The sequence below is a fragment of the Protopterus annectens genome, chromosome 6.part1 (genome assembly GCF_019279795.1).
Source record: "Protopterus annectens isolate FY-2018-M chromosome 6.part1, PAN1.0, whole genome shotgun sequence".
NCBI lineage: Eukaryota > Metazoa > Chordata > Ceratodontiformes > Protopteridae > Protopterus > Protopterus annectens.
Window position 1 is genome coordinate 58,836,056 of NC_056738.1, and position 25,899 is coordinate 58,861,954.

General features: G+C 39.7%; 1 protein-coding gene across 1 annotated transcript in view; it reads right to left on the reverse strand.

Moving 5' to 3' along the window:
- LRP2 (LDL receptor related protein 2) overlaps positions 1 to 25,899 on the reverse strand; it is a 1,335,386-nt gene that overhangs the window by 477,299 nt on the left and 832,188 nt on the right. Inside the window, exon 49 of the mRNA XM_044075346.1 lies at positions 17,108 to 17,403. Coding sequence (XP_043931281.1) covers positions 17,108 to 17,403 — 296 coding nt within the window. The remainder of the gene's footprint in view (positions 1 to 17,107; positions 17,404 to 25,899) is intronic.

The following is a 25,899-nucleotide window of genomic DNA, read 5'->3' on the forward strand; positions in this document are numbered from 1 at the left end:
CTGAGGAGAGCCACATGCCTTGGACTGTCTTTCACTTGAAATAACCACCACCGAGCAGGAAAGCATCCACTGTGATCTGAGGGGTGATAGAATAAAGGGATGACTTAGAGAAACTAGATTAGAGTCTAACCACCACTGAACATGTTGCCAGCATATCTTGGTGAGCCAGATGAGGAAATTCATGGGTTACATAACATAGGCCACAGAATTATGAGAGTCCACTGGAACACCCTCATGTAGACTCTGGCATGAGGGATGAGAGCTACAGTGGCTGAAATGGACCCTAGGAGATGAAGAATACATTTGTCTGGAGGTTTCTGTGACTCTGGGAGGCTGGTTATTTGTAAAGTTATATCCAGGTGAGATCTTGTGAATTCAGATCTACCACCACATCGAATGGTGATATGTTCAAACGCCCTTTGTTTGAACCTAAAAGTCCAAAACTGCTAAACAGCAAACTCATGGAACAGTGATTTTTTTCCCAGGGAAAAAAATTGCTGCTCCATGAAAAAAAAAAATCACAACTTTAAAACAAACTGAAGTGGGGGGCTTTGCCCCCCCCACGCCCCCCAATGTGGAGGGCTGTGCCTCCCACACCCCCCTACTTAAATATACCAACTCCAAGATCACACTACAGTGGAGGAAATAGCAAAGCCCCGAAGATGGCCCACCAATTTTTTTCCCTGGGAAAAAAATCGATGTTCCGTAACTTCGCTGTTTAGGGCTTTCGGACTTTTCGGTTCAAACAAAGGGCATTCAAACTTATCACCATTCAATGTGGTGATATAAACCCTGTGAATTATATTGTCTGAATGGAAGTTAGTTTGTACTTTCCCACACTGATTGTGATTCCTAGTTGGTTGCATAGCAGGAACAACATATCCCTGGCTTGGACTAGTAGATTCCTGGTGGCAGCAGTTATAAGCCCGTCTTCCAAATATGAGAACACCGCCTCCAGAACCTTTGCAGTGTTAGATGAGCTGCAGCCACTGCCATGCATCTGGTAACACCCAAGGGGGTTGTGGTGAAGGCAAAAGGCAGTGCCTAGAACTGAAAATTGCTTACTTTCAGTTGAAAGTGGAGGAACTTTCTGGGTATTTTTATGTAATAGTATGTGTTCTGAAGGTCCACCTAGAACATCTAGAAGAGGCAAGATGGACTCAACTGTGGCCATCCAGGATTTCTTTTCTTTCACAGATTTGTTCAGGTGGTTAATCCAAGATGGGCCCGAGGTTTCCATTTTTTTTGGGACCCAAAAAGAACAGACTGTGTATCTTTGCTGGTCTGACCTCATGGGTGACTCACTTGTCTACCAGCTTTCTGATTTCCCTGATTGCTGCCTTCCTCTTCAGGGGTGGGATATCATGATGTTTCTCTGAGTTTGGGGTAGGGAAAGAAAGGAAATTATGTAACTTCTGGATATGATTCTCTGCACCCACATATCTTGGATGATGGCTGTCCAGGCCGAAGGGTGCAGAAACAAACGCCCCTGACTGCCTCCTGAGTACAGCAGTCAGACAACACTTCAGGATTGTCAGAAGGATTCATCAATGAAGGGGCTTCAAAATCCTTGGTTCTGTGGACCACCTCTGCCATGAGTGCAATGTCCACTGCTATTATTCTCTGAAGTGGTGGGAGTAAAGCCCTGCAGTTTAAAGAACCAAAGCTTCTTATTGCCCTTCTGGTTCTTAGAGAAAGTCTTTTAGGGAGGGAAAAAGCAGATCTTGATGGCAGATAGGGTTGTGCCATACTATTCACTTCTGGAAAGCATTTCTTTCATCTTAGGTCCAAAGAGGGTGGACCCATCATAAGTGGCATTTTTAAACGATGTCTTGAAATGCTCCACAAAACTGCAAAGACATATCCACGTGTGGTGGTGAACCAAAATGCTAGTGTTCACTACTCTAAAGGTTCCATCCATCATGCTGGAGAATAGGCATATGCACACATTAGAAAAGGATTCTGGGGTAGCTGAATGTGTATCCACAGTTTCTCAGAACTTTGTAGTTAAGGACCCCTAGAGAAACTTGGAGAGTTCTTTGGTCAAGTCCTGAAAGATCCTTAAGTGGGCTGAATAATTCAGTGCCTGTAATGCAAATGTCAGTGAAATGAAAACCTGTTTTCTAAATCTGTCCGACACCTTGGAGTCACTGTTAGGGAGATGGATAGTAGAGCTCTCCTCTGAAAGCTCTTTCTTTGTGGTCACTGTTACCACAATGGAATCCACTGTGGGACACTTGTCAAAGTGTAGCTTGTATTTAGGGGAGAACAAAGTCTTCTCCCATTTCCAGGGGATTGTTTCCACCATTTTTGGTTTCTTCCAAGCCCACCACAAGATCAAATCCATAACTTAATCAGTAGGAGGGACCACCCAGGTAGTAGATGATCCAGCCCCAAAGGCCTTGTGGAATATTAATTCCTTCTGGGAGGGGACATTGGTGGACCAACCATCCCACTGTCTCAACAACTTTAGAATGTCTCTGAACAGATATAATCCAGGAGAGATTTAGTGGAACCCTTCCCTTCATCAAACTAAGTATCTTCAGTGAGGAAGTCCTGAGGGGAGCCCAAGTACTTCCTTTTACAAGTGTGTTTTTTGTGTACTACTGGGGCAGGAAGCACCAGGGAAGACTCAGGAGCAGAAGGGGAGTCCAGAATGTGAACTGTCTCAAGGCACCTGGAGGGCTGTCTGGTGGAAACAGAAGGTGGAGGAACCAAAGATGTCAGCAGAGGTCAGGACAGTTCTGAGCATGGTAGTGACACCTGCTACCTTGATTTGGAGAGAACTCTTTCAAAAGGCTTGAAAGTCAAAACTGGTCTCAAAGTCATCCATGTGGGATCCAAGGACCCCAACTTCTGAAACTTGATCTGGCTTAGTTTTATTTCCTTTGCTTCATGTAATGGTAACCTCAAAGCTGATTTCATGACACTACAGATGGTGTGTGAGATACAGTCCCCTAAATAATGGGGAAGAAGAAGGGGACTTGTCCACTATGTGTAACACTGTTGTCTTTCACAAATGACTTCACAATTCTATGATTTCTAAAGCATTTGAAGTGAACTATTTGGAAGATAGTCATAGACCCAAATATTATATAGTGGACGTACAGAATTTCTAAATAATAGGCAACAATGATGATGGCAAATGAAATGGAGTAGAAGAGGGTAAAAGCAATTGGAACAAAAAAGAATGGTGAACATTTTTGATATGTTTATATACATATATATATATATATATATATATATATATATATATATATATATATAGCTAGCTAATAACACAGGGTAGCAGTTTTCACCCTTCGATGTGTCAAAATGTTGAAAAACTGAAGTGTCATAATGTAAATAAATGTAAATAACACTAATGTAAATAATAAAATTGTCATTAATAGTCTGAATAGTATTGTCACCTGAAGACGGACAACTACAGTTTTGTATTATCTAGAGGGGTTTATCAAGTGAATTTTTGTTAATGAGCAAATATTTCATTAAATGGTATATAAAAGCAGAGCTGTGGCTCTGTTAGACAGAGTCTAAATAGGTGAAGTTGTTCCTAGAATGGTGGTCCTGAGCATTGTGCTAAAGCAGAGAAGACATTCCAGAATAAACAGGAATCCATAAAGAAGGAAGCTGTTTGAAATCACCTTTAGACTACGTTAAAGCACATACAACAGACTTGTGAGACTAACAAAAAGGGTGCTTTATACAGTTTCATATATATATATATATATATATATATATATATATATATATATATATATGTATGGGTCCCCTACACATGATCGAAATTTCAGAAAGCCGATTCCCATAGGGCCGAGACCTTATGATCGACAGAATGCAGAACAGGCATCTCCATATAGCACGGAATGGGAAGATTCCCATCTTCCACACTGTAGTGCGATCTCGGAGTTGATATTTTTAAATTGCAGGGGGTGTGAGGGGGTGCATGGGGGCTTGCCCCCCTGCTAGCAACGTGTAGGTAAGTTTTTTTTTTTTTTTTTACATGTTCGAAATTTCAAAAGAAACATATGATCTCGGCCATATGGGTTTCAGCTTTCTGAAATTTCGATCATGTATAATAGACCCATATATATTATATATATATATATATATATATATATATATATATATATATATATATATATATACTAACACCAGAACAAAGAATAAACAACTGTAGATCGAAGGTACAGGTAACCTTAAGTCCTATAGCCAGAAAATCAATCCCAAAAAGCTTTCTTAACGCAGGTTTATTAAATGAAAATAAAAATCAGTGTTTTCGCCGCTATAAAGTAAGCAGCTTCCTCAGAGTACAAGTGCCAGAGAACACACCTTTATATTAACAGGAAGTAGTTAAACACCACGTCACCTCCCTGTCTAAAAATTGAAGGTGTTTTGAATAATAAAAATACAATATACTCGAAAGGTGACTTAACCATCATAACACATAATGAAGTCACAAAAAGATGTTATTGCTTCAACGTACTAATACCTAAACTTTCGAGTACTATCAGATCATTATCAATATAAAATATTTTAAAATATAATAAAATAAAAAATGAAAAATATGCATGCTTATAAGATTTTTTTAAAAGTACATGACACAGAACGTATCACTAATAAAAAAATTTTTTATCTAAAATAGCTCCTAAGTTTTAGAACTGCTGATATGTTACAGTTTTCATTTAAACCGGGGAACCTGAAGGCATCTACCCTTAACTGCCACTCAAGTTCCCGGTTCTCTAATATCAGAGAGGATGGGCCACCCCTAATACCAATGGGGACTTGATCAATCCCCATAAAAGAAAAGCTGTGTCCGGGGTTGTTGTTAATGTGCTTGGCTAGTGCATTATCATTAAGGTTCTTTTTAATAGCATAACAATGTTGGTAAAACCGTTCACGGGCCTTACAGTCCGTCTTCCCAATATAGAAAGCTGGGCAACAATTGCATACTGCTATGTAAATTATAGATTTAGACTCGCAGTATAACTTGTGATGGATCAGATATTTCTTATTTCTAACTGTGAAAGAGTTGCCCGATTTAACTACCTTACACCAATTACAACAACCACAAACGGACATACCTCATTACCTCAGCTGAATAGACAGAAGGGTATGTCCGTTTGTGGTTGTTTATTAGTGATACGTTCTGTGTCATGTACTTTTAAAAAATCTTATAAGCATGCATATTTTTCATTTGTTATTTTATTATATTTTAAAATATTGTATATTGATAATGATCTGATAGTACTCGAAAGTTTTGGTAGTAGTACGTTGAAGCAATAACATCTTTTTGTGACTTCATTATGTGTTATGATGGTTAAGTCACCTTTCGAGTATATTGTATTTTTATTATTCAAAACACCTTCAGTTTTTAGACAGGGAGGTGACGTGGTGTTTAACTACTTCCTGTTAATATAAAGGTGTGTTCTCTGGCACTTGTACTTGTACTCTGAGGAAGCTGCTTACTTTATAGTGGCGAAAACGCTGATTTTTATTTTCATTTAATAAACCTGCATTAAGAAAGCTTTTTGGGATTGATTTTCTGGCTATAGGACTTAAGGTTACCTGTACCTTCGATATATATATATATATATATATATATATATATATATATATATATATGGCTTACTATTGAAATGTCGAACGGCACTACATTGACTGTACTATAGTCGAACACGGAAGTTCGAAAATATTAACGACGACAAAAAAACAATCTAGGACTGTGTTTTAACATGGGTCGAGGTAGGGGAGATGTTTGTAGTTCTGAATAATACGGAACACCTACCTCGACCCATGTTAAAACCATTCCTATATTGTTTTTTCTGACGTCGACATTACTATTTTCGAACTTCCGTGTTCGACTATAGTACAGTCGACGTAGTGCCGTTCGACATTTTAATAGTAAACCTATATATATATATATATATATATATATATATATATATATATATATATATTGCATAATACAAACAATACATGTTTGCTAATGTAGTCCTCACCAGTAAGAACAGCAATGGGCTCAGAGCTGAACCCTGACATACACCAACTTCTAGTATGGATCCCTCTGAGATTTTGAACACTGTTTGTACTTTTGTCAGTGTTTTTGTAGATAATCTGCAGTAATTCTAACAATGTTTCTTGGACTTCAAACCATTACAGGACTGCCCGAATCAGCTTTCTTGGAACCTTGTTATATGCTTTCTCCAAGTCTAGGAATGCCCATTGGAGTGCATTCACAGAAATGGGTTCTGTATATTGACAGTGGCAAAAGGACTGACCATATAATGTGTAAACATGATATTGCAATAATCCATTCTAAGCTGTACATTAGGGACTGTTTCTATATAAATCTCATACTAAAGACATTGCCTGGCCCAGCAATAAGATGGCCCATACTAATCTGCACATGGGGGGGTGCGATATAGACGCCATGCCTATGTTCCTTGCACTTCACAGACAACCTCATGAAGAGGTGCATATCCCTACAAGGTGTACCTTAACAATCGTGGCAGCAAATGGCATAGCCATTCTTCCCCTTATATGGCCAGCTTTGTATCTAAGCAAAAAAAAAAAACATATGACATCATAAAAAGGTCAACAGACATTTTACCAAAGCATTCTGCTTTCCCCCATAATTACCCATATAACAGAACTGTATACATTTCTTGTGATGGAGTATGACTCCCACTCTGTTCATGCTCCAGGTGCTACATTTTCACACCCTCAGTACTGATTACAGTCAATTCCATGATGTTGCATCTTGCTGAAAAGAGCTTATGGCAGCACAGAGATAAATGCCCATTTATTCAAAATGGTTAATTTCTGACAAATTGTAAATAAATGACTACAGTACTAACTGTTCTTCTGATCCTGACCGTACGTACCGTTAGCCATTCACAACTACTTCAGGCTATCAACGAAAGTAATAGTTTAGCAGTGCCAGTTAGCATCTAAGTTAAACACCACCTAAACTAAACAATAAACAGAAATCCACAACAAATGTTTCATGCAAAAAAACATACATTCCCAAATAGACAGTCTGCCCTTCTTTTAAAATAGATGCATTTTTGAACTTAAGGTCGTAACCCTTTTCAACATGTCTGAAGTATATGGGGAATATAGGATCAAGTGACCAATGCTCACTCGCCCATCTTGGGAGGAGAGAAGCTGCCTAGGCTCACTGCAACAGCAGCTTTAAGAGCCTAATGAGTTCCATTCTACAAGATGTATACCACTTAGGTGGTTACATATGTGTGGAAATGAGCATGCAACTATGTTAGATAGCAGTTGTTGAGCTCAAAAGATTACCATAGGGTAGGGGTGGTGCTTGGGCACACTATCCAGCAGCAGTATAACCTTGAACCAACGTCCTCAATCTCCTCACCAACTCCGTATGTGGGTTGTGTTGAGCTCAGGGGAGGCTAAGATGGGTTCAGTAGGTCCACTGAATGAGGACAGGAGCTGGTGGTATCTGATGGTCAGGTGAAGGAAGGGAAAAAACATGCCTGAAGTAGATATGAACAGGGGTACTGGGTTCTTGTCCCACTATGTTCTTATTACATATATATTTTTTTCTGTGGGGGGGAGTGTTTTAGCTTTGTGTTTTATAAGCAATTTATGTATAAGGTGCAATTCTATATTTTTTATATTAATATACTAAAGACTTACAGTATATGCAGTTTACTTTTGTTTACCGAGAAAATCCAAGTGGGCTATCACAGCCCTCTTCCAGCATATGCTCAGGGAGAAAAACTCCAATTATAATAGATAAATACCAACAAAATCACAAATAATTAACACCCTAGTTACAACTGACAGTATCGAACTAGTACAGAAAATTGTCAACTTGTAGTGTACATAACATTCTATATAATATATAATAAGTCAGTAAGGAATAGCATTTGTATAAAATGTAATTTAGCAAAGGAGTCTGAAGGAAAGATTGTAATCAGTCAGAATATTAGTGCGTGAGTTTTGCTCTCCCTTTAGACAAAGCATGTTGCTACTATTGATCAGAGAGATATGTGAGAAGAATGTAGAAAGTTGTTAAGTGCGTAGAAGTAAGATTTGAAAAGATGTCTGAGAGTGTCCTCAAGAAAGAGTAAGAGAAGCATCAATAGGGGTGTAAGGAATGTGAGCAAGGGTGAGAGAGTAGAAGGAACAAGTGAATTGGGGGAGGGAGGAGATATATAATGGGAGATGCAGATTGGTGGGAAGATGAAAGCGACTAACAGTAGTGGATATTTAAAGGGGAGAGGTAGTGTTTACATTGGGACGTGGGGTTATACCAAGGGAAGGATTTTAATCTTGACATCTGTATGTCTCTGTCTTTCCGTCTTTATATTTTGAGCTTTAGTTGTCTCCCTCTATTCCTGTAACACAGTGATATCACTTCTCATTCCAAAAAGCCAGCTCCTGCAGCCAATGCTCAAGCACTGTCAGTAGCTCAAGCTGTTCTTTGCAGCTTGTTGGTTGGTCCACTAAAAACTTGTCATTATGGCACTGCCGGCTTTTGGCATAGGCGAACTAGGCGACCGCCTAGGGTGCCATACAGGCCGGCCTTGTAAAGGGCACATTATGTGTGTATGTATTTATTTTAATTAATATAAAGTTTGCGCTCTTCCCGGCACTGGAATCAGAGAGAAGAGGTTGGGGGAGGGGAGGCGAGGCAAGCACCCTCCCACTTACAGCTGTAGGTTAGCCAGGAGAATTAAAAAAAAATCTTTAGTGTGTAGTGCAAGAGTCTTCTTTAAGGAGAAACTTGCATGTGTCACGACATCAATGTCATCAAAATGCCAGCCATTCAAGAGAAGAGTTACGTCTGTGTCTCCGCATGTTTTCATTTGGGTTATAAAGACGGTAAGTGTATGTGTGTGTTTCTGTGTGTAATTTAAACTGTTCATTTCTCTATGCGAGAGAATGTGTGTGGGTATGTATGTATGTATGTGTATGGAATTTAAACTCACTGTTCTGTTTGTATTAGATATGAAGTGTGTGTGATACTGTGTGAGAGTAGGTGTGTGTGTATGGAATTTAATCTAGCCGTTCGTTCCTTTGGAAGAAAGTCTTTGTTGCTGTGCAGGAGAGTAGGTGTGTGTACGTCTGTGTGTGTTGCTTTGTGAGAGAATCATTGCTAGCATGTGCTGCTGTGGTAGATGTGTGTGTGCATAATTTAAACTAGTGTGTGTGTGCATAACTTAAACTAGTGTGTGTGCATAACTTAAACTAGTGGTTTTGCTCACTTCTGTATGAGAGAGAAAAGTGCGAGTGTGTGTGCTGTATGAGAGCAGAGTAGGAGTGGAATTTAAACTAGTCATTAGTTGCTGTATGAAAGAGGAGAGTGTGTGTGTGTGTGTGTGTGTGTGTGTGTGTGTGTGTGTGTGTGTGTGTGTGTGTGTGTGTGTGTGTCATACCATAAATAAGTGGGATAAAGGTCCAAAAATAGGGACACTTTTTAAATATTGCTCTTACAAACTTAGAAAGTTGATAGAAAGCTGATAGGTTTTGCACTGGTGCTGAATTTTCTGAAGGGTATGAAGTCTGAAACTCAAATCTCTGTCATTATTTTCTAACTTCAGTCTTGAAAGATTTACCATTAATTTTCCAGAAAAGGATAACTATGGAAAATGGACCAAAAATATGAGGTCCCTCTCAAGTGTCCAGATTTAGCATTATAGTTTTTGTCTTTCTCATAATTTGTGGTTTTCTGGCAAATCAGGGAGGACTAAAGTCACTAAATAGCACTGCAAACCATGAAGGCATGTGTTGTGTTAATTTCAGCTCCATAAGTGTATCAATATCTAGTCAGTATACAGCTCACAATGTCTTATTCTGCCTATAAAATTTGCCACATGTGTCGTGCTTTTAATGGGCAGTGAAGAGTTTACAACACAATATTTTTTTAATAAGTGTTCTAGCAACTTTCTAAGTTAAAAAGAACAATACTTAAACTGCCCCTATTTTTTTGGCCATTGCATCCACATTTATTTTAGGCTTTGTCCAAATTGTTTGCACTAAGAGATTGAGAGGTATGCATACCTCTCAACTGTCCAGATTTGTCCCTCCTAGTTTTGGCCTATTCCTCATAGAATTTATGGTTTTCTGGCAAATCAATGAGGACTGAAATAGCTAAATGTCAAACATTTGAGTTTTGGTCCTCATTTCCTTCAGAAAATGCATGTTAAGACAAATGCTTCTAAGTCTGCAAGAACAATATTTTAATCTGTCCCTCTTTTGGGGGCCTTTGTCCCGTCCCCAGCTTCCCACTATTTTAGACTTTGTCCAGCTTTCTTGTGCTAAGAGGTCGAGAGGTATGGAGGTATGGTATGTAATGCCTTAGTTGCCGATTATTTGTTGCATTTTAAGGGGGGGATAGGGGTTTTGCATTCCTGAGTGTCCTCTTTTGCATAGGATGCCTAGTTTTCGGTTTCTCAGTCATTCCCTATTGCAGTATTAGCAGCTAACCAGTTTTTTTAATGTAAAGTAGGCAATTACTCTGTCAAGGGCAGCAGGCACTGAATTTGTAGATGAAGCACTGAAATGTAAAGTTGCTTGCCAGTAACAGCCTTTTCATTATTTACAAATCTCTTTAATGTAGAAGTATTCGGATGAATTTTACTTCTGCAGAGATTGTGCTTATTGATTGATACTCTCTCTCGGCTTTTCGCGGTTAGGGGTCACCACAGTGGATCACCTGTCCGCTCATGATTGACAGTGAAGTTTTACGTGTTGAGGAGCCAGCCCGGCGCTCAGCCTTCCATGGAAGGCACACATACACACTCACACCTAGGGCCAATTTAGCATGTCCAATCCACTTACAGCATATCTTTGGGATGTGGGAGGAAACCGGAACACCCGGAGGAAACCCACACAACCACAGGGAGGACATGCAGACTCCACACAGAAGGCACCCCAGCTGAGCCAAGGATCAAACCGGAGAACCTCTTGTTGCGAGGCGACAACACTAACTGCTGCACCACCACAGTCGTCCTTGCATATTGACTGATACTGGTGGATTGTAATGACAAGTTTGAGTGGCCTTTTATGGTTAAAATGTTCTGAAATGGGCAGTTTTATCATTATTGGGTCATGCATTTTTTCACTGTTTGCTGGAAAAATGTTCCAAATTACAAATTTAAAACATACTAACAACTGGTACTGTATTATACAAGGAATATAATTTATTACAATCAGGAAGGTGAATCAAAGAACACATACATGAATGCATGGCCATAAAAATGTGTTCAAGGAGCCTGTAATTTGAAAATAGCCTGAAGGTAAACTTCATTCTCCACTTTCCAGATGCATTTCATTTGAAAGTAGGTTTTAATTCTATTTCAATGGCAGAAAATACCTAATTGTATACACACTGAGGTTTGAACATTGTTCATAGTAACTGGGGAGAAATAGCCAAGTAACAAAACACTGGTATGGCTGGGGAGGGGGGCTACTTGGCGGGCCCCAATCTATTACCCTGCCTAGGGTCCCATTTGACCATGATTTTCTCTGCTAATAAAGTATGAGAGTAATTTACATGGCCTTTTAAATCCCAGAAAAACACTCCATGGTGCTGGCGTCCTGTCTTTTAAGGAGGACCAGTAGTGCGACACATACTGATATGAGTAATGGGTTATGAAAATTACCATTTTCAACAGTGGGTCTTCGTCCATAAAGGTTTGGGAACCACTGTTTTACATCACCTACCAGACTGCTGACAGAAAGGAGTTTGTGTTTCAGTGCATTTCAGGGAATAGAGTTTTCAGTGCATTTTCAAGGGATTGCGTTTCGGTGTATTTTCAAGGGATTACGTTTCAAAGGAAAATCTGCGGTGGTGCAGCAGTAGCATTGTTGCCTCACAGAAAGAGGTCCTCCTGTTCGATTCTCGGCTGGAGTGTGGGGAGTGCCTTCTGTGGGGAGTCTGCATGTCCTCCCCGCGCTGGGTGGGCGTTCGAAAGACATGCGTAAATGGGCATGCCTTTGTTGAAGGTTGAACATCGAGCTGGCACCTCGGCGTTTGTGAAAAGCTACTGCCAATCATTAGCGGAACAGAGTTCCGTTGTGGCAACCCCTAACCGGGAAAAGCTGAAAGACAAACAACAAACATTTCAAAGGAAAGTTTACTGCTGCTCATGCTAAATCTGTTTTCAATGTGCAACTGTTTTATCAAATGGCATACTGTTGTAGAATTTGAAAGCAGTGTTAGTAGCATAATTGCCTTTGGTGCAGACGGCTGTGGATTCTACTCCCATGCCATGTAGATGAAGTGCTGATATCGCAGTACCCATATGACTGCAGATTATTTGGTGTATTACAAGGAGGAATAGGGGTTCTACACTCCTGAGTTTCCTCCTTTTGTATGAGATGCCTAGTAACTATGAACTTGTCAGTTTTAGTCAACTCCTATTGCAATATTACCAGTTTACCAAATTTTTGAATGTAATATAGATTAATGCAAGGGCAACAGGCACTGAATTTGTAGATGAAACATTGAGGTGTAAAGTTGTTTGCCAGTAGCAACCTCTTCATTCCTCTTCATTAGTTACAGATTTCTTTTAATGTGGAATTATTCCAATGATTTTACTTCTGTAGAGATTGAGTATCGAGTGATATTGGTGGATTGTCATGACAGAAGTCTGGGTTGCCTTTTATGTTTGAAATTTTCTGAAATGGGTAATTTTGTCATTGGTTTATACTTTGTTTCATTGCTTATTAAAATGTTTAAAACTACAAATTTTAAAACACATTCTAACAAGTAGTGCTGTATTATACAAGGAATATAATTTAATACAATCAGGAAGGTGAAAAAAAGAACAAATTCATGTATGCATTGCCCTAAAATGTGTGCAAGGAGTCTATTTTGAAAACGACCCAAAAGTAAACCTAATCCTCCACTGGCCTGATGCATTTTCTATGAATGTTGGTTTTCATGCCGTTTCAATGGCAGAGAAGTTTACTGCTTATGCTAAGTCTATCTGTGTTTGTGCTGTTCTAGTTTAAGCTACTGTACACAGGGAGGAGAGAGGTTGCTATTCTACTTTCACTGAGCTGTAAGGCTTGCTCGCCTAACCAAAGTAAATTAAACTGTTTAGATTAAGTTAAGCATCCCTTTGAAAGAAGGCACATGGGCTTGTATTTTCTGAGGACATGACTTTTACAGTAAAATGTGTGAAGGAGCAACAGATAAAGCAGGCTTATTAAAAAAAATTCCACTTTCCTTCACTTGCAGTTTAACTATATTACAAGGTATCTTTTCTTCCTGTGCATTTAAATAAATGAAGGAAATGAGTGGAGTGGCTTTCTTGGGGAGTGACCTTCATGTGGGTGTGGCTTATAGGGGTGTTTCAGGAGTATGGTGTGGGTGGGGCTTAAGGGGCGCTGGTGTGGGTGGGGCTTAAGGGGCGCTGGAGTACTACTTCGCCTAGGGTGCCAGTTCAGCTAAGACCGGCCCTGCATTATGGTTTTTGGTTTCTGATTCACTTTTTAACATATGCGTGTCAGTTTGCACACCAAGTGTTTGCACAGTTTGTATACCAAGCCAGGCTAAATTTAGGAGCAAATGAACTGTACCAAAGCAATTCATTGTCCATTTAGCAGATGGCAGAGAACTTCAAACAAGCATGCCTTTAAAGAACAGCAACCTTTTCTAACCACAAAATGCTTTTTCCTTGCCTTTAGTCTGGTACATTAAGTAGTACATAAAAAAAATAAATAAATAGTTTCCTTCTATTTTCAGTCTCTGTCTGATTTCACAGTCTCTCTGAACTCTTTTTTCCCCTCACAATTGACCATCATCTGCTCCTGGTGCTCTTACTCAGTCTACAGTTCCAAAAAGCTCAGGTAACCCCCTGACCTAATATGGAATGCATCTGGGGAGGGGAGGAGATCAAGGTTTCCCAGTGTAGCATCATAGTACTTCCAAAGACAGAAATGTGTCCACAGGTACATTGATACATAGGTACATAGGTAAGTACTATGCTAGCTGCCCTTGAAGGCCATTTTAAGCCTAGCAATTTTCCTTTTGGTGCTCAAATTAGCCTATCCCATTTGGTGCTAGACTGGCCTTACTAATTCCATGGTTAATAATAATAGATTACCCCTAATGAGAATAACTGGGATCACACATTAGATAATTTGTGGGGACTCGAGCATGCGATAAAGCATTTAGAAGCTGCTTCTATCCATTAGTTGTACGGGGGGGGGGGGGTTCTCAAGTAATTTTTTTCCCCTATTCATAGATCTAAATTGCTCTTGAATATGGACATGGATGAGATTTGTTTACCATGGATGCACAGTCTTTTCTGGAGTAGTGGCATCCTATAAGAGATATACCTGTCCCTCAAAACTGTTATGTTCATGATGAGGAAGAGGTTTAGATCTCTAGACCAAGTATTTCTGATGCCATTTGACATGCTGATGTGCAGTAACTCTATTAGTCTTGGGTCAGAGGATGCTTTGTATGGCAGACACAGGTCACATCTTAGCAGTGTGTAGGATACTGATAGGGCTTTAAGTCGGTCCATGTAGGACATGTTGTTTAGGCCTTGTATCCTTTTAGTAAGGTATCTCTGTGGCCATTCCAGTTGTTGCATGTATCAGGACAGATAATGACAAAGGCAGCATTGTACTCAATGACTGACATAATGAGGGCTGAGTAAAGGGGGACAATGACATCCCTAGATCTAGACGCAATCCCTTTTTTTATAAGTTGTGTAATATAGAAGGACTTTAGTATGGCAATGGGCACATGCTGGCCGAAAGTTAGGTCACTGGCCACATAAGTTCCCAAATCCTTAAACTGGATCAAGCCTAAGGGGGTGTACTATCAGTGTGGTAGTTCTCCAGGGGAGATGACTTCCCAAAGTATACAATAATGCATTTCTTGGCATTTAGTATCTGTCTCTGATTTTTGCACTAGTTATTTATTGTCCTATCTTTGAACAAGTTTTCAATCCAGCTGCTGACATAGGGGTTTATTTTCAGTGTATTTAGCTTTTCTACAATGTCTGAGTAGGGGATTCTGTCAAAAGCTTTGGCCAGGTCGAGGTATGCAGTGTGTACCATTTCATCTTCATTCATTGCTTTGAAGTTCTTTTCAAAAAACTCCACCAGGTTCATTAAACATGACCTGCCCTTGACAAATCCAAACTGAGATGGGTCCAGTGTTCAGAGGTTTCCTATGTCCTTATTGATTAATCCCATGATAAGTCTTTTCATGGCTTTGCATATGAAGCTGGTCAGACATATGGGTCTGCAATTGCCTGGGTCTGTGGAAGTTTCCACCCTTATGCAGGGAAAGACTATAGCTGTTCTCCACTGGAATAAAACATGTATGAGGGGTGAGGTTGGACAGTGTTCTTAGTGGGTGGCTAAACTGTGCTTCATTCTATTTAGGATGCATCTTCGGATATCGCCAGGACCCATTGATGCTGCATTTTTAGCTTTTGATTGCACTTTTAGGACTTGCTTTTGTGTGATAGCCAGAGGCATACAAGTTTCAGGTATTATCTTGAAGGGAGGTGGGATAAAGTTAGACTTAACTTTGTTGGCCAGTAGGTTTGCTCTTCAGCCTCAGTACAGATAACGTCATTCAAAATCAGCTCAGCACATTGCTGCATTGTACCTTTGAGATTATGAACAAACGTAAAAAGGCCTTCTGATTGTCTGGCTTTGGTAGCTGTTTTAGCCTCAAACTTGGCTTTGGTGGAATTAATTAGGCTTCTGAGTTGTTTGCTTATTTCATTGCTGAGGGCTCTATCCTTCTGGGAGTTACACTTCTTATTTTTGGTCAACAATTCTCTTCCTTTTATTGTAAAGGTTGTTGATATTATGGTACCACCATATGGGTTTGTCTCCGGTGTTTGCCCTTCAATTGCTCCTACAAGGTGCAGCTGTAATTATACAGCTGTTTACATGCTGGTATATAGTGGAGGTACACGTGGAGTTAACAGGGTTTGATGGGGATTTGAAATTTGCCAATGTATCACTTAGGACTAGGCAGTGTGTCTTACAGAAATTTATAAAGGTACCTTTGGTGGAGGGGATCTCTGGTTTCAGTTTAATTTTGAAGTAGAGGGCTTTAAAGTCAGACCTAACAGGTGAAGAAGATATGGAAGCGATGGTGCAAGATGTCTCCATGTTGGTAAGAACAAAACCCAAGATGCTATTCCCTTTGTAGGTACTCTAACTGTTCCAGTGGGTTTGTATTGACAAAGTCCAGGAATCATATATGCCTTACCCTTAACCCTACCACATGCATACAATAAGAGGAGATATAACTGCATTATCCTGCAGATCTTTGGTCATGTGTTCCATAATTTCAAGCTGGCAAGTGTTGTACTGTTTTCTGGTATTTACCTGATACAATACCTATGGCATTGTTTGGTCAAATGCAGCATGTTTTGTATCTGTGAGTTGTCAGCGGACTGCACAGGCATGCATTAGAGGAAATGTGCTACCTATAGCTGAGAGAATGAGTGAATTGATAATGGGTCCCTGCATTCAACCCATTAGAGGCTCTGTACTTCTTGTTGAAACAATAAAGGGCTACATATGTTTGTTTAGGAGATTGCAAGTGACATACATAAAAGGAATAAATGAAAATGCTGACTGCTTCTAGACAAGGTACTGTCATTGTGCAGTAATGAATGCGAGAGAAAAGGGAAAGAAAAGGAAAAACACTGTCATATTATTTAGACACAGTCGATATATAACAAAGCCTTGGAGAGAAAAAAAATTACATAAGTATGAATTAATCTACTATATATTTTTGGGCAAATTATGATACAATGACAACCATTTAAAGTGACTCAGGGACATTAGCATAGAACAGACTGACATATCAGCACATAAATTAATTCAAACTTTCTGTCCAGAAACTGTGCACAAATCTAAAACCAGATGTTACCTCAGTATTAGGCATTCTATCATTTGAGCTCAATAATCCCAAAAGGGATGGTATTTTGTATTCAAAAATAAGTCCATTCCTCTCATTAAATTTACTTCCACTTTAGTCTGATAAAAAATGTTTATTTTTAGTTATTAGTTTACTTTTTATATGCCATTCATTATGAATACTTTGCTACCTAACAAAATGTGAAAAACTTACCACATCCTCTTTCATCGCTGTTATCAGAGCAGTCATCCATTCGGTCACAGACCTTTCCCTGCTCAATGCAATTGCCATTTTCACATTTGAAATAGTTGGGGGGGCATGTAGCTTCTGGAGTAAGACAAAGGTGATCTGTCTCATCAGAATCATCACCACAGTCATTGTCACCATCACAAACATATGCCTTTGAGATACAGCGACCATTCTGACAAGTGAACTGATGTTGCTGACATGATGGATATGTGCATCCTCTCTCATCACTGCTGTCCCCACAGTCATTACGCCTGTCACACCTAGGAATGAACACATCAATATATTCTTTCACATGTTTTTGCATATTCTTTGATACAATTAAGATTCTTTCTTAAAAATCAGATTCAGCATTTTTATGAGTGAAATTTAGAGTTTAGAGGAAGATGTTTCTACAGGAAAGTTTAAATATTATGAAATGCAAATAAGCAATCTTAATACTAGTATCTATATTAAACTCTTCCTCACTCTACCACATACATACACAAATATGCGCACGCGTGCACACACACACACACACACACACACACACACACACACACACACACACACACACACACACACACACACACACACAAACAGAGATGTGCATGTGCATGCGCCCATGCATAAAAACATACACAAGCATGCACACGCACACACATATACACCCAAATACACATACCATATGCCTTAATGCTTTTTTTCTGTCTCATAAAAGGGAAGAGGAACATTACTGCTCTCTGCTCCTCAAGATTAGAATACTTTGTTTTTCCAGTTTGCAAGTAATGCCTGGATTTACAGTAAAATTTGAACTTGGTGTCATATGTATATCAGCAACATCCTGTCTGCAATCAACATCACACACACAGACACACACACATTTCTACATGCAGAAAGATCAGCACCACTTTCTTAGATCACTGCAGTTCGATACACACATTCACCAAACCCTTACTCCCCAAAACTTACATTGATTGAAAGAACAATAAAAGCTCTTATTTTGAGATCAGTGACTCTAAGTAAAAACAAAAAAAAAAACAGTAACACCAGGCAAGCTTCATCTGGGTGCTTTTCCTTAGGGTAATTAATGTGCACAGTTGGGTTTGGAGCAGGGTTAGAGTAAGTAGACATGATGTACGACCTTACTTGTGTCTGCTAAACCTAACTCTGCCCTAACTCTATCCTTGCACATTACCTTAAAAAAAACTTTCCTTGACACTACCACTAATCAAGACACTAAGACAAAGGGCACATATGCATACATACAGACAGACAGACAGACACAAACAAACAAGCACTACAGTAAAACTATCTCCTACCCAAACGTCACCCACAATTTACTTAATATTGGGACACCTTGTTGAATAATATTTTCATAATAATATTTCCTAATATCTGTGAAGACCTTGGGCTTTATTTCTTTTGCTATACCACGTTGTCAGCCCTTTACTATACCTGCTTCTTTTCTATCTGGGCTTACAAGTGCATCAAATTATTCCCCTTTCAATTTTTCCTTCATTTTATCATACAAAGTTACATATCATGCCTAACAATATGGACAATTAGCATGCTTGCACATAGTTTATTTCTTCTTAACTGTTGCTTGTTATATTCTGTTATAATTATATATTGTTTAATATTTCACCCTCATGAATGCTTGAATGCTACGGTTATGTAATTTCCAATATATTTGTTAAAATTATTGTCAATAAAGATTTTTGAATAAAACATCTCCTATCCCTAACCCTATCTCTAAATCCAACCAGCAAACACTTGCTCACAAACACACACACACGCACGAACACGCGTGCACACACACACACACACACACACACACACACACACACACACACACACACACACAAACTCTGTGACCCAAAAACATAGCCCTAAAAGTATCTTCTTATATAACTCCAGTGCTAACCCACACATGCACACACTCCTAAAGCCTCATACATACCTACTTACCATTTTTGCAACACAGACATCCCAATTAATGGATGCTTGATAAAGTGAAAGTTTGGCAAAAAAGGAACCTTCAGTTCACATTGTTGACAAAATTAACAGTCAATAATATTTACTGATACACACACACATGAACTTAGTTTGCATCAGACAATAAGGCAGATTACATGGCATTTCAATCTGTCCCAGTCACAGTACCTGCTATCAACTATTTTCTGTCGTACAGCAAACAGAGCAGTAGCAACCTTGAAGAGTAAGCACATACTTTCTTGTACTGTCTTCTGCCTCACATATGCTTTCTTCTTCTTGAGCAAAACCCTGACTGAAGAACTTAATCCTCTCATTTGTCCTTCATGATTCTGTACTACTGCTGTAGACCCTCGCTGTTTTAATCCCCATTACCCTTGTGTGCGTGAAAGACTCTTACTCTATTTGTTTCCATTCTAAACATTTGTAGCTGCAATCTCAGACCTCCCCTCTTCTCTACCTTGCTCCAGACTCAATGAAAACTACTCTCTAACTAAAGTACTGCTGCATTTTGATGTTCTGTTGATTTTGTACTAAAGTCATATTTGTTTGCTTCTACTTAAGGATTTTCTTTTTGGAACAGAACTTAATTAAGCAACTGTAAAGTGACATGACATAAACAACATACAAGCAACTATGTACAAGGAAATAAGAAAGTCTTCAGCAAATCCATAATAAAAAAGGTGCTGAACAAGTTTACAGTCCATAGGGAGAGCAAGGTTGAGAGACAGGGTGTGAATTAATCAGAAAATTTATTGTTACAAGAATTTAAGAAGCAGCTAGATTCTATGAAGCCTACACGGTCTGTTTACAATGGCAGTGCACAGTTTTGGATTCAGTATGAGATGTGCACCACCACGCAAACAAAGTAAACACCATGGCATGGTAATTACAGCATAAGCAGCTGAATTGTATGCTAATCAACCAATCCAAGAGGGAGGTGCTGTTCAACAAGCTGTAAAGCAACTGGACAGACTCAGTGCTGGTTTTCCTTGTGAATTCCAAAATCTATTGGAATAAGCAACAGAACGGAGTCTACACAGAAAGAATGTTAGGGGCTGCTGTTGCTTTAATTCATGTGTATGTGCAACAGGCTGAAGTCTATGCTCCTGCTGCTGCTAATAGACCAAAGCCAAGAAGGAGAAGAGTTTTCAGACCCCAGTTAACTTATCACAACCTACATGACATGGAAATTGTAGAGCGTTTCAGGATAGATAAAGACACACTACAGAAACTTTGCAACCTCTATCATCCTCATCTCAGAGCCAGGGGAACCCATCCCATCCCAGTGGAAACAAAACATATGTGTAGCACTTATCTTAGCTACAGGTACATTTCAGACACCAATAGGGGACATGCTGGGGGTGTCACAGGCATCAGAATCCAGGATCCTCCAACATGCCAGAGACCACATATATTTTCCCCGTATTCCTGAGGATAGGGCCAGAAATATGCAGGAGTTCTACCCTGTATCACTACCCTGAAGTACTGGGTGCACACATATAGAAATTAAGGCACCACCCAGGGAACAGGGAAAGCTCTACATATACAGAAAGGACTTCTACTATACTAACTGCCAAGTAATGTGTAATGCCATGGGAATCATCTTGAATGTGTGTGCTGGCAACCCTGGCAGTTACTATGACTCACATATCTGTCACACCTCATAACTGTATCAGACGTTCTCTAGGAGGAATATAACACGGGGTCATTTACTGGGGGATGTAGGTTATGCACTGGAACCATGGCTGATGACACCTATCAGAAATGCACACATAGCCGCTGAAGAACGCCATAATGGGGCACACCCTTAAACCAAAAATATCATAGAGCACGGTTCTGGTGCCTAGATACATCTGTGGGGAGCTCTGCAGTACAGTCCACAGACATGTACTGAAATATTCACAGTATGTGCCATACTACACAACATCATCCCGAGAAAACAGCTTCAGCAGGGTCAACAGGGGGGAAGAGCACACATCCCACCACCAATGCCAAAGTCACCACAGCCACCCGCAGATGAGGAGTCAGAGGGGGAAGCAGCAGCTGCTGGGGGTGTAGACAGACACAGATGTGCTCAATATCCCATTGCAATTGCTAAGAGACGACGCAAAGCACACTCACTTGCCACCTAAGGGCCTAAAACATTCCTCCTACATACATACATACACTAACACTGATGCCAGGTAACTCTCACAACTTTTACCGCCCATGTATTGACTGTATACTGCTTGCATCAGACAGATTCATCCCTGAACTAAAACTGTTGTAACTACTGCATTTACAAGGTAATTATTGAACCTGAAGTGTATTGTGTAATAATATGAATGAGTGGCATATCCTTGCATTTCTTAACCTGGTAGTGTACCTAAGTAAAAGATGAGAGATTTGTAGAGAAATGACCTCAACATGTGACAGCAAAGACTTATTTAACTTATACATGTCCATTATTAAGTAGTAGGCCTCAGGCATCAAAGATTCACACAGTCATACCTCTCAAAAGTAATGATGGTCACTGCATGCCATCAGTTTAGTACCATATGTTTGTATTGGAAAACTGTTAGAGAAAGAAGTTAGAAAGTAATGATACACACTGCATTTTCAGACTTCACAACCCTCACAAGATAATTCACAATAAAGTTGGGAAATTTTGATGCTATCAACTGTCTAACTTTCTAAGAGCAGTATAATTCAAAGGTATAATTACCAGTTCAACATCACAAATACAGATATACTAAGCACAAAGTCAGCTATGTAACCTGAGCATCAGACACAAAGCTTAAGTATCCCTGAATCCAAAGGATACAAAACAGTGATATAGCACAGTTATCATCACTTGCACGGGGTGTTGTGTGAGGGGTAGGAAGCCTAGACTGACACAAAAGGTTGGTGAGTGCATGTGTAAGTAAGAAAGAGAAGCAGGCAGACATTTGGATACACCAACAAATAACCAATAAGACAAAATGAGTTTTAAGCTGCAAAGCTGAACCATGTAACTATTGTGTGTGTCTGTAGGGGTTCTCCAGGTGAAATTGGTGTGTGAGTGTCTGCATGGACACAGCCAAGCTCTGTGCTAGCTCTACATCTTGGTATGTTGGACAGGTGTGAGCTATGCATGCTAGAGGTGGTTGTTCATCACTGTCATCCCTGACCATGAGAACCTGCTCTGCCAGGAGTAGCACTGGCATGTCCACACCCACAGTCAGATGCACTGCTACTACCTGATCATGACTGTTGTCTGCTGGATGAGCTCCCTTCATGAGGACACCATGGACCACAACCCCATGTCCTGCCATGTCTGGGTTTGGACAGCTCACCCACTAATGGAGCAGTGGAAATACTGTCACTATGGGAGCGTGATCAGACATGGCCACATTAGCTAACAGTTGAGGATGTGGTTGACCTACGCCGATGAGGATTTTGTCCCCTTCCTGTAGCTCGTCCTTCTCTAACATAGATGACAAGCAGATGGGGTATTTCGTTTAGATGCTTTAATACTTAGAAACACATCAGGATGGATACTAGCATCATAAAATATAAACAAACTAGTTAACAGAGAGACCTTATATACATACATGCTTATATCTCAACAGCTAACTACAAAATGGCAGTCAGGCTCACACGTGCTCAGTATTTATACACTTGTGCATGCCCTTGGATAGCTTCTTAAAGGTGCATACACACTTTGATCTACATACACCCTCTTAAAAAGATTGCCCTTTGTAAAAACAACTTTAGAGCTAGACATGCATTACTATAGACATTAGAAACACAACACAATGTTCATGTCCAAGTTGCTTTGTGTCTGTTACAGGGTTTACAGATGCAACCATATCTTGTAACATAACAATCTAAACTAAATTTAGCAACAGGGACAGTCATCGGTGAACAACTCATATCAGGAATTTCTAGATTTGTCACAGGAATGGGAATATTCTCTGAATCTTCCTCTGGAATTAGAATGCTGGATAACTCACTTTGAGATAAAGAATCTTTCTCACGGGCTGTGTGCTGTGGTGCAGGCTCGGACACTGGTATTAAATGCTTCCAATTCCACCTAGTCTGCTTCTTGTGATTCTACAATGTATGATCTCAGCTCTGGGCAAATACTCTTCACGACACCAATCTGATCATAACCTCTGGACATCTGCATCCTTACCACTTCTTCTCGTAATGGACTGAGTGGTTTGCTGGTTTTATCGTAGTAGGACTTCTGGGTTAAACACTTCTTCAACAGATTGGTTTCCACTGACGTTGTTGTTCTTGACACATGGACCCAACAATTGACTACTGATTTGTAATGTGATTCTGGTTTGTCTTGACAGAAATCTCTGAGCAGGTAAACCAAGATGTTTATCACAGGGAACATTTCTGAGATTCAAGAGATTCAGGAAAACATCACTACTGTCTCGTTTTGACTTCTCTAGTAACTGTTTTGCACTTTGAACTGTACATTCTGCCAAACCATTTGACTGCAGGTACATAGGGCTACTTGTGACATGAGTAAAGTCGCATTCTTCAGCAAGTCTTTTGAACTGTTGGCTTGTAAACTGCATGCCATTGTCGGAAATAACTTTGTGCGAACTACGGTCTACTGCAAAATGATGTTTCATCTTAGTAATGAGAGTACCGGATGCTAGGTTAGGAAGTATGTCAATTTCGAACCAATTGGAGTAAGAATCTATTAACACCAAATAATGTTGCCCATTCCACTTGAAGATGCCAGTGGCTACTGTTGACCAAGATAGTTCTTGAATCAAGTTTAGCTGAAGTGGTTCCTTCTGCTGATGTGGCTTAGTACTTTTACACATGGAACAAGATGAAAGTTGTATTTCAATGTCTAGTGACATAGAAGGCCAAAATACTAGCTCTCTCACCCTTCTTTTAGTACAGTCAGCTCCTGGGTGACCATGATGCAAGATAGTAATGCACTCTGGTTGCAAGGACTTTGGAACAATTACTTTCTGACCTTTCATAATGATACCTTTGTCAGACAAAATCTCATCTCTGTATTGAAAATAAGGTTGCACTTCTTGAGATAAGCTAGATTGCTTTGAAGGCCATCCTTGTTGAATAAAGTTGTTGAGCATCTGTAAAACTGGATCTGTGGCTGTGTGATCTCTCAGCTCATTAAGATGTGTGGAAGAAAAATTTCTCACTTCCATGACTTCAAAATCAAGATTCTCATTCTCATGCTGTTCTGTGATGTTTCTGGGCAATCTGGATAATTTATCAGCAAGATAAAGAAGTTTTCCTTTCTTGTAGACAAGATTGAAATACTTTCGCAATCTCAGCATCATGCGTTGCAGTTTGGCTGGAGCTCAGTGCATAGGTTTTCTCAAGATAGTGACTAGAAGTCGGTGGCCTGTTTCGATCTGGATAGGTCCACCATAAATATAACCATGGAACTTTGAACATCCAAACACAATTCCCAAAATTGAACATCCAAACCCAATTCCCAAAAGCTCTTTCTCAATCTGGACATACTGAATCTCAGTTTCAGTAAGAGCTCTCAATGCATAGGCAACAGGTTGATCTTCTTGTAGAATGACTGCACCAAGACCAGATTTTGAAGCATCACAGGAAAGCGTAATTAGTTTGCGAACATCATAGTATCTGAGAGTTGGTAGACTAGCAATTCTCTGTTTCAGGACATCAAATGCTTTTGGGTGTTGCTCTGACCAAGACCAGGATACATCTTTACATGTTAGCTCTCTAAGTGGTGATAAAAGTTGGCTCAAGTCTGGAATAAACTTGTCTAGATAGTTAACCATGCCAAGAAAATATTGCAGGGCTTGAGCATTGTCTGGAGCTGGCATCTTGAGAATGGCTGTTTGCTTAGAAAGGCCTGGTCATAGGCCTGTACTAGTAAATAAATGACCAACATAAGTAAGTTCTTGTAGCCTAAATTTGTATTTCTGTGGATTGAGCTTAAGATTCATTTGGTGTGCCCTTTTTAGAACTTTTCTGAGGTTTCTATCATGCTCTGCTTCACCTTGACCACCTACTAGTATGTCTACTATAATAGCACAAGAATACCTAGAAAAAATGTGTGCCATTGCATACTGAAAGACTTCACTTGCAAAATTTATCCCAAATGGCATTCTCCAAAATCTGTACCTGCCAAATGGAGTACTGAAAGTAGTAAGCAATGAGGATTTTTTGTCAAACTGAATTTGCCAAAATGAACTCTTTGCATCGAAGACAGAAAAAAACAGTGGCATTTGGCATCAAGGTTGTGACTTCTTCCACTGTGCACATTGGATGATGAGGTCTTTCTAGTGCTTTGTTCAAATCTTGTGGATCAATACATATTCTGATGTCAACTGAGCTTTTCTTATGAGCCACCACTATGCAATATAACCCACTAAGTTGGAGTTGCAACTGGGTAAATCACACCTTGTCGCACCAGTTTATCTAGCTCAGCTTTGACTCTGTCCTGCATGGCTATTGGAACTTTACATGCTGACCTGATAACTGGACTGACCTCTGGGTCTAACCATGGAGTACACAAATGGAAGTTTGCCTAGTTTGTCTGAAAAAAGATCAGCATAGCTGGAAAAAAATATACTGGGCAAAATTTGAGTAGTGGTCTTTTAAGCTGACCTAGTGGACTTCCTTATTAAATGAAAGCAGTCCCAGTTTCAAACTGTATCTGAGTCCTAATAATGACTGGGCTTGCCTCTTGACCACATAAAATAACAAGTCGTAGCTTCTCCCAGCAGAGTAGCATGACGACACTACTGAGCCTTCAGTCTGAATTTCTTCACCTCCATAAGCAACAA